Here is a 16637-nt window from a genome sequence, read left to right as displayed (position 1 = left end):
AGAAACCAAAAGAATGACTAATTAAGGTTAGAAATTCCCTTCAGTGGAATGCTTAAAATTAGAAGACACTCTTATCTGTCTGATAGTCTTAAAGGAAATGAAACTGGTCACTCAAAAGACTTTTCTAGGCTCTGGAATTTATCCAGTGGCAATGGAACAACACTCCTATTTTTTCTCACCACAGATAAACTGAAATCATAGGATATGAGGAGGTATGAGCCAGAGTATGTAAGCCCAGAGTATGTACAATGGGTTAAGGACAAAATTGGAAACAAAACCTCAGCCTTTTCCTGCTTTCAGTGTGTACCCTTTGAGAGAAGAGTTAATAAAAGGTGAGCTTTCCCACACAGACTAGGAAGAAAAGAACACAAGTTCGTAAAAGAACAGCAGTTCTGTATTCTAACCTCCACATTCAGATCCCTGGGACTGGCATGAGCTCTGACTTCTCAAGCAGGAGCTTGTGCTGGCTAAGTGCCTTTCCTGACATGGCAGGAGGAACCTTTCACCTTTTTCAGTCCCCCTAAAGACAGGGCTTGACTTAAAAGCTGCCTGCTTGGAGTTGTTACCTTGCAATTTTTCACAGGCACCAGGCCAGAGACCAGGAATCTCTGCCCAGGTATGTGTTTTGCCCCAGCGCATGTGGCTCCGTGCTCTGCCCAACCTGCCCTACCACACCTCCCATCCCCTATCCTCCCTCCTGCCTTTTAGACAGGTGAGCACAGTAGGTTGTAAACATACTTCACGGAGACATTGGACCTGTAACTGACAGAATATTCATTACATTTGATCATAGATGGAGAAAGATGTCCTAGAAGATGTGTTATTTTAAAATGAAGTCACAGGATAATTTATCCTCAATTATATTTGTCCCCAACAGTTCTAATGAATTTGGGATATGAAGATGGGCTTCAAATAGCAACATAGAAGTCATTTTCCATTGACAGGCTCTGCCACCTTCCGGAAGACTGGGGGCTTATTTAAAATGTAGATTCTTGAACTTTACCCACAGATATTTGATTCAGTAATTGTAGCCCAGGAATATGTCTTTCAAAAGCACCCTAGTGATGCTGATGCTTCAGGTTCTGGCACCAACACTTAAGAAAAACACCACTAAAAATATTAAAAGCAGGAGCTCTGGGGGCAGAGAAAATTAGTTTAAATCCCAGCCCTGCCATGTATGAGCTGTAGCCCTGGCTTCTACTTTTCTACATGCCATTCCTAACTACAGGTTTTACTGCCCCTCCAGACACATACGCCCCATGGAGAAGTCTGTCCCAACTGCACCTGCCTCTAGAAAGGGAAAGCCCTTTAGAGCGTGTTACCACCCTTACTCCACCACTGAACATGTGCAGGTGACCAGTGGGCTGCCATCTTCCTTCCCTTCCTCAACTGCTCCTTCCACAAGAATCCCCTATCACAAAACGTACCAAGCGTCCTCCTGAAACACTGTTGCTATAGTTTTCATTCCTTGCTCTGACCAAACAGAGGCCTAGAGTTAGACACTTTGCTCGGGTTCAGCCCTTGTGGCAACCTCAACGCCAGTACAAACCTTTGGGCGCACAATCTCGGACAGACCTCAGAACCCTCTCTGCTGCTACATTCCAGCTGCCCTCAATCTTCCGCTGCTGCCAGAATGACTACTTCCCCATATCGCAACAGCTGTATAACCATCTCCCACATTCTCAATTAGGTAGATGCCTAGTTTTTGTCTCCGGGCAGGGAAAGTCTCCTCAGCTGGGTGTTATCAACCTCCTTTGTCCACCACAACCTCCCATTCACAAGTGCAACTGTTGGTTGGGCAGCCATCTTGTTACACTTCACACCCCACTCCCAAATATCTGTCCAAGTATGGCTGTTTGGTAGTTTGAATTTACTACCCTGAGCAGAAGTCTAGTATGGGTTAATTTGTTATTAATTTGTTCAATTTATTCCTCTTATAGCAACTTCAACTCAAACATAGTGGAAAATTTATGTCTGCCGTCCAGCTATAGCTCAGCTTTCCCTTCCCAGGGAACACTCCCACTCAACTCTGCTATTCATTTCACTGCATATTCTCTCTCAGAGTTATAAAACAGTTCACCTCTGCTAGAGATTTCTGAAGTACATCAGGAGAGGCTTCACAGAGAGGCTGCATTTGACCTGGCCTTTGAGAGAGAGAGATTTACAGGCAGAGATGGAAGAAAACAGAATTTCAGAAAAAAGCAACACTATGAACAAAACTGAGCAGAGGTTTTCAAATGTTAGTGTGTACTGGAATCATGTTGGGAAATGATAAATAACAAATCCAAGACAGTAGTTAACTTTGCTGTGGGAACAAGAGAATACTATCCGGGTATGAAGGAGATTTCAACGACATTGGTAATATTCTATTTCTTAAGCTGTATAGTGCACATATCTGAAATATTTCATACTATGCTTTCAAAAATAAATCAGCATGAGACGCCGTGTAACATGCAGAGTGCCAGGCATCAGTTCTGATTGGGTAGGCTTAGAAAGGCACTAAGGTATCTGTATTTAACAAGCACCCCAGGAAATTTCTTATACAAGGGCTTCATGGACCACTCTGAAAAACATTGTGATAGAATTTCTTCTCCAAACGGAAAAAGAAAAATCAATGACATCAGTGCATAAAGCCCAGGGCTGAGAGTCAGAAACCCTGGACCACAGTCTCTGTTCTGCTTCAAATTTGCTACATGAGTTTTTGTTAGTAGGTTAACTTCTTTAAATACCATTTCCGAAACAGAAAGCCACTTTTATAATCCTTGTTCAGCATGGTAAGGCTAAGTTAAATTATGCCTGATGAAACTTTGGAAGACTTTCCAGGAAATGCTTGGTTTCCAGAGAAGATAATGGTTTTTAGAAAACAGCACTCTTTCCTTGAATCAAGTTCTCAGTGATCCATCTCCAGTGGCAACTTTCATTCAGCTTGAAGCATGTAGCATTAGGACCTTCCATGGAGAAAATCATTAGTGCCTGTCTGGGTGTGTTGAATTCCATCTGCTTAACCAAAAAAAAAAAAAAAAAAAAGTCCAGAGTGGTAGTTCTCACTTGGGTTGGGGAAAGGGAACACATCAGAGTCACTGGAGAGATCTTCCAAAACATGCAGCCTTCCACCTGTTGCTGTGTGTATCAGTATGGGAAAGAGGACTGGAGAGTTGGGTTCACATTTTTTAAGCACTCCATTTGATTCTGATACATTCCCTGATCTAGAAAGATTCTTGGCCTCCCTCAAGGAACCTGATCCAAGATCTTACACTTTTTCTTGCCAAGAGTTCCTTATATTTACTTCTCACTTATTTCTTCTTTGGTTAGCTCTCACTGAAGGTAGAGGATAATTCACAAGCATCTTGCATATGTATACACAGGGGAATGTAAATAATGACCTTGTTCTCAGGGACTGGGGGCCAGCTGGTTAGAAACCTCAGCATCCCCAGGGTTGAAATAATCTCCTGGCCAGATGTTTCCTTCACCGGTTAGAGGAGGGCATGAAGGTCCCAGTGGAAGGCTCTCTGGACCTACACTTGTCCAGCTGGATCAGCTGCAGGTGGAGCAAATGGGACCCAAGGGTCCCATCAGGTCACCTTGCTGAGTATGACTCAGGCCAGCAGCTCTTTATTTCTTCCTGTCTCTCCCACTTCCCACCACTCATCTCTGTGGGCAGCCGCCAAACGGGGGAACAAAAGTCAGGCAGGGGGAGGGAGTAGTTCTTAATGGATCCTCCATCTCTTCAGTGGTTTGGGGTCTGGCAGAGATAAACCAGACCTGAAAAAAAATGGCTCTTCCCCCTGATGTATTTTGGTTAATGCGCTAGCTGCCGAGAAGCAGCCAGGCCTGGAGCAACAAAATCAATTTCCCTCTGCTGAACAACAAGCTTAAACTTAACCCTCACAGCTCTTTCTCTTATGTCTTTTATCCACGGAGCTCAAAATGCTGTTCAGGCTTGGCTTTCTGCCACAAGCAAAGCCCATCTCTGAGGAGTGAGACACCAAGATCTCTGAAGAACCTTGGATAATGATTGTATGCCAAGGGGTGCCTAGAAAATATGATACATTCAAGCAGCCTTCACCATTCCTTCACATCTGATGCAACTTTGACAGGCACCAGTTTCTAAAAAGGAAATGAGAATGACACTTAGTTGGCTGGTATTACAGGCGGGGAAGCTGTATAAATTTAGCAATCTGTCCAATATCCCCAGGGATAACCCTTGTAGCACACCTTGGATCTTGATTCTTTCCATGAGTACTGTCAAATGGCATTTTATTCTTGAACTTTAATGACCCCCATCTAAGTGTAAACACTGTGACTATGTTCCTATGAGCAATGGTTGATGGGGAATATAAAATAGCAGAATCATATGAAATTAACATGATACTGATGTTTCTATTGCCACTGTATTATATCTGCTGCTCAATTAAAGCTCTCCCCCACTCAGTCCATGAGTGTCTAAATCTCCATTACCTACCCACATCTCCCTTCAACAATTTCCTTTGAGTTTCTGGACCTAGAAAGTGAGATCAACCAAAATGTATTATATGGAGAACCATAAACATTTTGTGAAAGTCTCACCACTCAAGCCTAAGATAGGAGGCAAGGTGGGTGTAGGAGCCAGTGTTAATGCTTGGAGTCAGATGGAGGCTATTGCTACTGACGTTCTGATTCCTAACAGTTAGTCCCTGTTCACCCTCTGCTGGAAATTCTTAGAAAAGCAAGTGAAGCTAAGTTATCACTCTCAAGTCAGAAGAGAAGAGAACTCAGGGTGCTAATGCCTTTGAATGGAAGCCTGGAAAAAAAGCAAAGGATGTGAATGAACCCAGCTTTCACATGACCAACTTATCCCAAAATACACTAACATTGCCTTAACCATATGTTCATTCTTTCTACCATTACTGAATACCTGCTCTGTGCCAGGCACTGAACTGGGCTCTGGGGCTATAAATATGAGTTGTAAGGAGCACCCCTTTCACCTGCCAGCTAAGTGTCACTTCCTGAAATAATGTGCCCATAGAAGTACCAAGCTAGCCATAGTAAGCCCAAGAATGCAGGTGAAAGGTGAGCCGACTTAAGGTTCATTTGTAATATCTGTGGAGCCTCCAAAGGGAGATAAAGTCATAGGCTTAAACCAGCCTTAATAACTGGTTCTGTACCATGGTTTTGAAGCGGAAGAGAGAAATTAATCCAATGTGGCCAGAAAATCATTAGTAGCTAAAGAGTGGGATTATTCAGAGATAAGGGAGGTTAGAATGTGAATTCAAATAGGAGAAAAACCATATGATCATCTCAATAGATGCAGAGAAAGCTTTCGACAAAATTCAACACCCATTTATGATAAAAACCCTGCAGAAAGTAGGCATAGAGGGAGCTTTCCTCAACATAATAAAGGCCATATATGACAAACCCACAGCCAACATCGTCCTCAATGGTGAAAAACTGAAAGCATTTCCACTAAGATCAGGAACAAGACAAGGTTGTCCACTCTCACCACTCTTATTCAACATAGTTTTGGAAGTTTTAGTCACAGCAATCAGAGAAGAAAAGGAAATAAAAGGAATCCAAATCGGAAAAGAAGAAGTAAAGCTGTCACTGTTTGCAGATGACATGATACTATACATAGAGAATCCTAAGGATGCTACCAGAAAACTACTAGAGCTAATCAATGAATTTGGTAAAATAGCAGGATACAAAATTAATGCACAGAAATCTCTGGCATTCCTATACACTAATGATGAAAAATCTGAAAGTGAAATTAAGAAAACACTCCCATTTACCACTGCAACAAAAAGAATAAAATATCTAGGAATAAACCTACCTAGGGAGACAAAAGACCTGTATGCAGAAAATTATAAGACACTGATGAAAGAAATTAAAGATGATACAAATAGATGGAGAGATATACCATGTTCTTGGATTGGAAGAATCAACATTGTGAAAATGACTCTACTACCCAAAGCAATCTACAGATTCAATGCAATCCCTATTAAACTACCACTGGCATTTTTCACAGAACTAGAACAAAAAATTTCACAATTTATATGGAAACACAAAAGACCCCAAATAGCCAAAGCAATCTTGAGAACAAAAAAATGGAGCTTGAGGAATCAGGCTCCCTGACTTTGGACTATACTACAAAGCTACAGTAATCAAGACAGTATGGCACTGGCACAAAAACAGAAATATAGATCAATGGAACAGGATCGAAAGCCCAGAGATAAACCCATGCACATATGGTCACCTTATCTTTGATAAAGGAGGCAGGAATGTACAGTGGAGAAAGGACAGCCTCTTCAATAAGTGGTGCTGGGAAAACTGGACAGGTACATGTAAAAGTATGAGATTAGAACACTCCCTAACACCATACACAAAAATAAGCTCAAAGTGGATTTGAGACCTAAATGTAAGGCCAGAAACTATCAAACTCTTAGAGTAAAACAGAGGCAGATCACTCTATGACATAAATCACAGCAAGATCCTTTTTGACCCACCTCTTAGAGAAATGGAAATAAAACCAAAAATAAACAAATGGGACCTAATGAAACTTCAAAGTTTTTGCACAGCAAAGGATACCATAAACAAGACCAAAAGACAACCCTCAGAATGGGATAAAATATTTGCAAATGAAGCAACTGACAAAGGATTGATCTCCAAAATTTACAAGCAGCTCATGTGGCTCAATAACAAAAAAACAAACAACCCAATCCAAAAATGGGCAGAAGACCTAAATAGACACTTCTCCAAAGAAGATATGCAGATTGCCAACAAACACATGAAAGAATGCTCAACATCATTAATCATTAGAGAAATGCAAATCAAAACTACAGTGAGATATCATCTCACACCGGTCAGAATGGCCATCATCAAAAAAACTAGACAAAATAAATGCTGGAGAGGATGTGGAGAAAAGGGAACACTCTTGTACTGCTGGTGGGAATGTGAATTGGTACAGCCACTATGGAGAACAGTATGGAGGTTCCTTAAAAAACTACAAATAGAAATACCATATGAGCCAGCAATCCCACTACTGGGCATATACCCTGAGAAAACCATAATTCAAAAAAAAGTCATGTATCAAAATGTTCATTGCAGCTCTATTTACAATAGCCAGGAGCTGGAAGCAACCTAAGTGTCCATCATCGGATGAATGGATAAAGAAGATGTGGCACATATATACAATGGAGTATCACTCAGCCATAAAAAGAAACAAAAAGAAACAAAAATTGAGTTATTTGTAGTGAGGTGGATGGACCTAGAGTCTGTCATACAGAGTGAAGTAAGTCAGAAAGAGAAAGACAAATACCGTATGCTAACACATATATATGGAATCTAAGAAAAAAAATTGTCATGAATAACCTAGGGGTAAGATGGGAATAAAGACACAGACCTACTAGAGAATGGACTTGAGGATATGGGGAGGGGGAAGGGTAAGCTGTGACAAAGTGAGAGAGTGGCATGGACATATATACACTACCAAACGTAAAATAGATAGCTAGTGGGAAGCAGCCGCATAGTACAGGGAGATCAGCTCAGTGCTTTGTGACCACCTAGAGGGGTGGGATAGGGAGGGTGGGAGGGAGGGAGATGCAAAAGGGAAGAGATATGGGGACATCTGTATATGTATAACTGATTCACTTTGTTATAAAGCAGAAACTAACACACCATTGTAAAGCAATTTTACTCCAATAAAGATGTAAAAGCAAAAAACAAAACAAAACAAACTTTGCATAATGAGTCTAAGGAAAGAGGGAAACAGAAAACATCACCTTAACTGGCACAGCAAAGAGAATCTGGTGCTTTTCCTACGAAGGCCAGGAAATCATGATACCTTAGCTCAGTGTTTCTCAACCTTGGCACCACTGACATTTGGGACCAGATACTTCTTTGTTTGGGGGAGTGGTCAGCTGTCTTGTTCTTGTGCATTGTGGGATATTTAACAGCAACCCTCACCTTTATCCACTGATTGTCAGTAGCACCCTCCCCAATTTTTGATAACCAAAAACATGTCAAAGACCTTACCAAATGTCCCCCGGTGGGGGATGAGGTATGTAAGAAATCAGCCCCTGTTGAGAAGCACTGTCTTAGCTCATCACTAACGTCTCACCCCAAGGCCACATAAATGCAGTCATTGGAGAGAAGAAAGAAAATTAGGATCTGGGTTATCTTGCCAATGAACAAATTTAAGGAAAGAAAGGAAGTGAACAAAAGAGAGGTCACTGTCATTTGCTTACAGCCACAGGGCAACTTAGTGAAAGAGCCAGAAGTGGGATCCAAGTTTCCTGGCTCCAGGCACCCACACTGTGCTGCTAATGGAGATGACAGTGATAATGAATAGTGATTCTACGACTTTAGGAACAACAGCAACAAACTTCAGCAATAGGTTCTACCAGCGCTTTTTTCCACTGCCCCAACTAGGTGTAAAACATAGCTCACATGTTCACACACACATTTGCCTGTCTGTCTTAAACTTGCTTTTTCTTCTCCGTTCAGATTAAACTGCTCCCCTTGCTTTCCTACAGTCTGCCATTTTTGCATTTTGCTCCTTCCTAGCCCATCCACACACTGCCAGCATCCAGGTCTCCTGCATTAAATTTAGAGGGAGGCTGAATGAGGGAAAAGCTAAGTAGGGTGCGTCAGGGCCATAGGAAACCTGGATAGTCTGTTAATGGCTACTAGACAGGGCTAGCCTTAGATGCTGTCAAATAAGCAGTCACCTGAAGTCTGCCTGGTACCTAGCATTTCACTATTAGAGATGTATTTTTTGGTGAGGACTGTACATTAAATTCTTATTAGTAATTAACACCTGGGTGTATGTGTCTATCAGATCACTGTCCTCTGAGATAACTACCAGAGATCAGGGCTCTTAGAGGTCAAGTTTATTTTGGAGCAGTAATACTAGAGTATAAGTTGCTGCCCCTGGAAAGCAGACCTGGATAATATTCTTCAATGGGCACTCTGCAGGGAGAAGAAGGTGATGAAAATCAGGGCTAAAAAAACCAGATATCAACTCTGCCTACTAGCCAATCTTGCTGAGAATAAAACCCTGATGTAGATTGCACTTTGGGGAGTCTCAGGCTAGGTGTTTCAAACGAGTCCCCATTCATAGCCCTAGAGATGGACAAAGGGGAGAAGCTGAGAGTGGATTTCCCCATGAGACAACATCCCCACTACCCACACCCCTGCAAAGCTCCCCAACCTACCCAATCCCAGCAACACCGTCTTACCTCCCACGAACTGTGCGGCTCCCATGCAACGTCCCATCATTCTGGAGATGAGTTCCTCCATGCAGCAGCCTAGGACAGCAGCCAGTGCCACCAGGAGCAGCAGAGCACAGCCGGCACCTGTCACTACTGTGCACATCTGCCAGGCCAGGCTTGGGATGGCATTGAAGCTGGCATAGCGCCCACACTCTTCCACCATGATCAGACTCTGCCCCTCTCCCCTCACAGGGTAGTTGCACCTCCGGAATGTGCTGAATGACACTGGCTTCCCCAGCTGGGATCCAAAGAGCCAGTAAGGCAGGAAGTAACTGGTAGAACTGGCCACAGCGGTAACAAGGGACAGGAAGGCCCAGAGGGTCCCCGCCAGGGTCAGGCTGCTCCGCATGGTCCCAGGTTTCTCTGCGGGGATGGGGAGATGAGTTGGGTCACAGCACCAAATGTAGAAAGTTATCATGTAGGCTCCATTGGCCTAGTTTTCATCTGCCTGGCCAGTCCTGGGGCTCAGTCATGTGCTTCTTGGCCCTTACTTCTGGATAAGATTATTGTCTCAAGGACCATTTGGGTCCCTATGGGATTCTGCTCTCCAGCACTTTTCCCATCTTCCCTTCCTTCCGCCTGATTCAGAGTTCTATGGTCTCTAGGCTGCCATGGAAGAAGCGTAGAACTGAATTAGTGACTGTTCTGCCCACTCCAATGCAGCCTGAGCAGACAGCTTTTAGCTCTTGACATCCAGCATGGAACAAGTGACAGGAGGGAAGTCTGAATCAAACCAAGGCTCTCTGGAGAGCCCCCAACTTCTGGTGGAATGGCCTTGTTGACCTGAAGGCCTGGAAGGAGGCAATATCTCAAGAAGGCCAGGAACCAAGTTGTTTTCAGAGAGTTAAGAAAGAAGGAAGATAACTCACAGGGCCTGCCTCTACTCCAAGGGAGAAGAGGGAAGGAGAGCTCACCATGGAGTTAGAGGATGTGCCCATTTGACCTTGGTAGGATGTCCAGGAGAGCATTAATGTGGGCTTTCACAGTACTACATCAGCTAGGTTAAAATGGGTAAATAAAATAAGGGGTGCCTAGTCTCATACACTTTGCTTATCACTGAGTGAGCACTGTTCAGTCACTTTTTCCCAAAATCAAAATGGGAGGCACCTTTCCAACCAGTGAGGGTTGTCTAACACTAGGCTATCTACTAAGAAAACCTGCCTGGTCCTTTGCTGAATGAAGTTAAGAAAGCATCTCATCTCTCTGAAATGGATCAGGTACCCCCTGCCTGGCATCAGGAACATAGATCTATAGCTGTAAGGGCCTTTCAAGGTGCCTTTTGGAACAAGTCATCTCAGATTCAAGACAGTGAGAGTCTTTTTAGATCTAATCTCCTCAGCCCAGCTCACAGATGGTTTTCACAGACCCCTCTGTCAAAAATCCACCACTTCCCTCCCAACTCCATTAATCTGCCATTGCTTTCTGGCCTGTTTCTCAATGAGGGCAGCCAGAGACCACACTGAAGCTTGCTGACAGCACTGTGAACATCTCCAGCAAGCAGACGGTGGAGTTTGTTTCAGACACTTCTCCATGATTCATCACCACTGCGTAAAGTTACAGGTGGTGGGAGAGGGGTTCAGCTGTGGGGGACTGAATGCATGGGAATTACAGGAACTGGCTATATTGCCAGTTTGGGACATTGTCAGGAGGAAGCAGCAGTTGTACTCAGGGTCTCAAGGACCTTGTCCAGCCATGAGCTCTGTCATAACCATCATCAAACAGTACCTGGCACAGAGCGGGCACTGCAATCCATATTTGTTTAATGAAACCCATTTTATAGAAGCATCCAATTTCCAGGCTGGCAGGGATCTTAATGAATCACCTAATTCAACCTTCTTGTTTTACATATGGGGGAATACACCCTTGTAAAGGGGGAAATAATTTTCCCCAAGTCGCAGAGTAAGTTAGCAAGCAGCCACACTGGAATAAGAAACCCAATGTGCAAATTCCTAGGTCAGTACTTTTGTACTACACAGAGCTAATCACCCCCCTGCGCTATCACTTTACAGATGGAAATACGGAGAGGAAATGATTTACTCAAGGGTAAAGAACTAGTGAAGTACACTGGCCGGACTAGAGCCCAGTTATTTGATTCTTAGTATAATGCTCTTTTTTCACTCCACCACAATTCCCCTCTTGATACATACGTATTGTGTGCTATGTGTTTCGTGCAGGAAGGGAGCAGAGATCATAAATTGCAGGTGCTTACTTTGGAATGTTAAAGCTTTGGGAAGAGAGTGCCCTGAGCTGGGCCTCAGGGAATGAGGTTTTATGCCTGGGAGTGGAGGGAATGAGAGAAAGATGTGATGAGGGATTGAAAGCCAACAGGAGGAGAAGTGGAACTAGTTTTGAGTAATTGCTGTTAGAAAGCAGGTACGCTTGGACGCAATGAGGCAATGCCTCTGCTTGCTATATTAGAGCATGTAAGATTATGGAAAATGCAAGCAGCCCTCTTTTATGAACTTACTTCTTCGTGAAGAAGCCCAGGCCAGAGGATGAGAGGAAACAAGCTGATGAACAGCTGCTGGCTGTAGCATCATATTCCCTTCCAAGTCCATTATTTCATGTGCTCTGCCCAACAATCTTCTTAGGTTGGTAAGAAAGGTATGAATAGTACCCCCAGTTTACAAATGAGCAAATTGAGGGTCAGAAAGCTAAGTGACTTGCCCAAGGTTACACAGTGATTCAATGGCAGAGTCATAATTTCCCACTTCTCCTTCATCTGCAATTTTCCCCCATATTCTTCCTCATCAGCCCAAAACTGTTTCAATGAAAAGCCTCCGTGGTTTCCCACCCATGATGCCAAAACTGTTTAAGGATGGCAAAAGAATTAGAGGGGAAGGACAGGGAACATAGGAGGAAGGCCACTTTCTCTAAGCAGCATGTAACCGTTAGGACCCGGGTATTCACTGTTTCAAGTTTGTAGTCAGAACTAACCCCATATGTCCCCCACAAATGTCATCACCTTGAGATCAGAAGTACCAGTATGACAGCCAGTAGAAGGGCAGAGAGCTTAAGGCAGAGAAAGGGACCATATCAGTGAGTGGTACCTACAACTATACTAAAATAGGAGGGGGGCTTCTGACATAAGGTTATCACCATCTGTGACAAAGCAGGATGTTTAAAAAACTACAAGACTGCCAACCACTGTTACCATAATTTCATTAAAAAAAAATGGCATTTCGAAGCCAAGAGGTAGGAAGTCAGGATTACAAAATTCCTTTTAAATAAAATAGGTTTAGCTTTAGAAAAACTCATTGGCCTTCAGAATTTAAATACTTTCAACTTCAGGAAAAACTCATTGTCCTTATTTCATTTAGAATGAGGGTGTCCAACCATGCTAGTTCACTTGGGACTGAAGGATGTGGGACTGTCAAGGATGAAACTAGGAAAGTCCCAAACTTGGATGGGTTAGTCATTCTCTTTAGGACTAGAAGTGTGGAGAGCCAGCACTGTCCATGGACAGCATGTTGAGAATCACTGCCACAGATAATTTTCTCATGTTATCTCTCCAGGACCTAAACAATATAAAGTTAAAAGTGACCATGGAATTAAATAATGGAGAGATGAAATCTTTATATTTTGAAGGTAAACCTTCAGGAATCCAGTTGCTCAATATTTTCTGTTCACAAAATAAGCCCCAGCCCAGCTTCACCTGTGGTCAGATAAGGAGGCAATGGGCCATGTGGAGTCTGCGTGTACATTGCTACATGTTCACATGTACAGACAGGGAAGTGCATTCACGCAAATGCTTTGAGTTACTGCACCACCTGCAATGGAGTAACCTCCCTTCATGACAGCCCTCCAAAGCAATCCAAGTTCATTCCCAGGGGCTATCCAAGTCTCTTTACATTCACATTAATAAAAGTCACACACAATGCTATACTTCACTCTATCTTTATTCCTCTTGTGTATTTCATGTAGCAATCGCTTTTTTTCCCTGTCCTGGAATGCCTAGCCACAGAGCCACACTGGATTTTAGAAACCAAGAACTCACCCTGGTGCTCCTGCTAAGTGGTCCAGTAACCAGGTATTGATAGGATTGCTATTGACCCCCTCTCTTTGGTTACATGGTCCCTCACCCTTAGTTGCTCTATCTCATAAATGGGTCACATGCCTGTTTCTGAGAGCAGTTGTATGAGATGCAGTGAGTCTGGCTAGAAAGTTATAACGACCAGGGTGGAAGTATGAGGTCTGTTCTAAATTTGTTGTTTTTACTAAAGACTAGTGGTAAAGATACAGTGGTCATTCTAACACAGACTCATGGATAGAGGTCATTTCAACCTGTAAGATGCAGGAAACCCACCTAAGCCATACATGTCAAACAGTTATCTATATTGCTTTCAAAGAACTCTAGAGAAGAGAACTCTACAATTTTTCTCAGTAGCTTGATAATTCTCACTGTCAATAAATCATTTGTTACATCTCATTTTAAACCGTTTTCTAGTGCAACTTAAGGCCAATTCCTTTGGTCGGGGCCTCAGAGGGAATAGAGAATAGCTTGGCCACTGTCCTCCAGACGAGAGCCCTTCATCAACACAGATTAATTCAGATTGCTGGTAGCTTACCTTTAGACTTTTTCTCCCCAAATGAGCACTCCACATCTCCCTGTGGTGTCTCGTTGCCAAGACTGTAATCATTTGTTCTCACCTTTTCACTCCCATGTGTACCTACTCATATGTGGGCACGCACTTAGTATCAGTGAAACTGGAAACATTGCTCTTATATTTTTCTTGGTGGAGAAAAACAAACCAAATTCTTCCAATACCTTACCTCCTCCCCAGTCCCCACAGAAAAAGACTCAAATCCTTTTGTTCCCACTCAAGCTTGTCATACAATTTCTGGGTTAAGGACAGTGTTATCTTGGCTAACAGGGTCCAGGTAAAGAAGCCAACGAGTTAATGACCAGAATATGAAGTGGTCAGAAAGGGAGTCTCTGACTTGCATCTGCTGAGGAAAATGTGACTGCAACACTACCGGTTTTGGACTGCTTTGTGAAGAGCAGCTCTGTTGGCAAAGGAATATGAACGGACTTTCGCCTCATGCCCCTAGACTGTGCGCATAGCCTACCTGCCAACCCTTTTACAGATACATCATGCTCAGTGTTGAGACTTTAGGAAATAAGCAATATGCACAGGCATATGGTTCCAGTGGGTAAATAGAGTCCTACTCCAGAGAAATGTCTTGCCATTGTATCAAATTGGATATATAAGCAACCTGACCATTCTAGATCTTTCTGCTTCAGACACAGCCTCAAAAAGAATCTACGACCACTTCCCAAACATTTCTCTCTTTATTTTCTGCCACCTGAGTTCCCCAGAAGTTTCTCCTCCTCTGTACGTCTCCACAATGGGAGTGTCTCCAGGTTCTCCTGTGCCTGAAATCATCTCATGATTTATCTACTCCCAGAACTTTGTTTCCCATTTGCATCCCGGTGACTTGAGGAAGACCTCACTTTTTGTAAGCTTTATTGAGGTATAATTGATATATGAAAACTTGTACATATTCAATGTATACATCTCTCTGAGTTTGGACATATGCCTACATCTGTAACACCATCACCACAGTCAAGGTATTAAATATATTCATAAACTTCAAAAAGTTCCTTGTATTGTTTTGTGGGTTTGTGTGTGTGCTAAGAACACTTAACATGAGATCTATCCTCATAATGAATTTTGAAGTGCCTATTGTTAACTCTAGGTACAAAGCTGTACAGAAGATCTCTAGCAGTTATTCGTGTAGCATAATTGAAATGTAAACCTATTGAGAAACAACTCCTCGTTGCCCCTCCCTCCAGCCCCTGGCACCCACCATTCTACTCTATGCTTAAGAAGACCTTGCTTTCAGTCTAAGTCTTGTCTGTCAAATCCTCAGCTTTCTTGCTTGCTGATGGTCTTTCTAAACCTTCTCCCTCCTTCCATCCTCTTTTAGTCTGGGGTAGAAAGATTAGCAAAACTAGCTGTGTTGGGTTTGTTTATTTATTTATTTGCATTGCTCCATCCTGAGGTGAAGATGTCCACAAGCAGGTAAGGCACGAGGAGGCAGGAAGCCAGGGAGTGAGTGCAGAGACAGGACCAACCAAGTCATCAACAACCTAGAAGGCCAATTCTAAATAATCAAGTTGGCCAGGCAGAGACAGAGAGAGCCCATAAAAAGAACCTCCATGTCAAGTCCTGGGCTATTCCCCTTCTCCTGGGTCTGAGGTTAGAAAGGTGGGAATTGGAATGATTTCCCTAAATTTCATATGAGCTTCTCCCTTCTTTGTAAATTAAAAAAAAAAATACTGCTCACTGAGCTCTCTGTCTTGTCTTCTGCTTTGGAAAGTGGCATATCAATTAGAGATCTTCACCCCAGTTCTTATTCTGGCTGGAACGATGCCACCACCTTTAGTGAGCAATTGATTGGCTAGGAGTCCTATCTCACTACTCCAACCAGCCTGCTCTGGCAAGACACTGTTAAGTCCTATCAACAATGGACTAACCGGTAAAGCATTTCCTCACACGCTTAGGTTCATAGCCCCAGGCCTGCTATTGTTGCCCAGGAGTCCCTCTACCCATGGCCTCAATAGTGAATAAAATGCCACCATAGCCAACCTCCCCCATTCAGTGAATCTGGCCAGTGTAGGAAGAAGGTGGGCTGAAGGCTTCTCCTCTCACTTCAGCAGACATGAGAGGCAGCCTGGCATATGAAGGGTGTTTTTCAAAATGGGGTCCCTAACGCCTCTGCATCAGAATCACCTTCGATGCTTGTCCAAAATGCAGGCTGTGACATCCTTTTAGGATTCACTGAATTAAATTTTATGGGATTTGCATTTTTCAAAAATCCTCAATTGATTCTGATGGAAATTAATGATTGAGAAATACTCTTTTAATGGACAAGAGTCCAGATTTTAGAATCCAGGTCTGGGATAGGGTCCGAAGGTCTGCCCCTTGCAGGTTATATGAACTTGAAAGGATCAATTAAAACCTCTGAGTTTTAGTTTCATCTATAAAATGGAGATGATGGAACATAAAATTCAAGTGAAGTAACATCTGTGCTATGTATACCTAACACCAGGATAGGTGCTCATTCCCCCACCTATCAGAGAAGACTCCATTCTCCCATAAGTAATAGAGAAGACTCAAAGTCACCCAAGAAGTAGAATATCATACCTCTCCCCTTTCTCTGCTAACCAGTCTTTCAGTGATTTCTCCTCACCCCTAGACTTCTTTCTGTTTTCTGTTTCCCACCACAAAACAGAATCATTTGGCCCAGTGTTCCTTTCAAGAATGGATTTATAGTTAAACTATTTCAGGTTTTTCTGGAAATCGTCATGCTTTGGCACACAGTAGGAACTCAAATATTTACTGAGCTAATGCAATCTTTTATTTCCAGCCCAACTCACTTTAACAT

At 43.0% G+C, this 16637-nt stretch overlaps 1 protein-coding gene across 1 annotated transcript in view; it reads right to left on the bottom strand.

Annotated features, from left to right (window-relative positions):
- Positions 1–9609, bottom strand: part of LHFPL1 (LHFPL tetraspan subfamily member 1) — a 43922-nt gene extending 34313 nt beyond the window's left edge. Inside the window, exon 1 of the mRNA XM_030835846.2 lies at positions 9213–9609. Within this exon, the coding sequence (XP_030691706.2) occupies positions 9213–9594 (382 nt within the window). The 5' untranslated portion in view covers positions 9595–9609. The remainder of the gene's footprint in view (positions 1–9212) is intronic.
- Positions 9610–16637: the final 7028 nt, after the last annotated feature.

This window comes from Globicephala melas, chromosome X (genome assembly GCF_963455315.2).
Source record: "Globicephala melas chromosome X, mGloMel1.2, whole genome shotgun sequence".
NCBI classification, from domain to species: domain Eukaryota; kingdom Metazoa; phylum Chordata; class Mammalia; order Artiodactyla; family Delphinidae; genus Globicephala; species Globicephala melas.
Note: the sequence above shows the minus strand (reverse complement) of the source record. Positions and strands in the feature narration are given on the sequence as shown.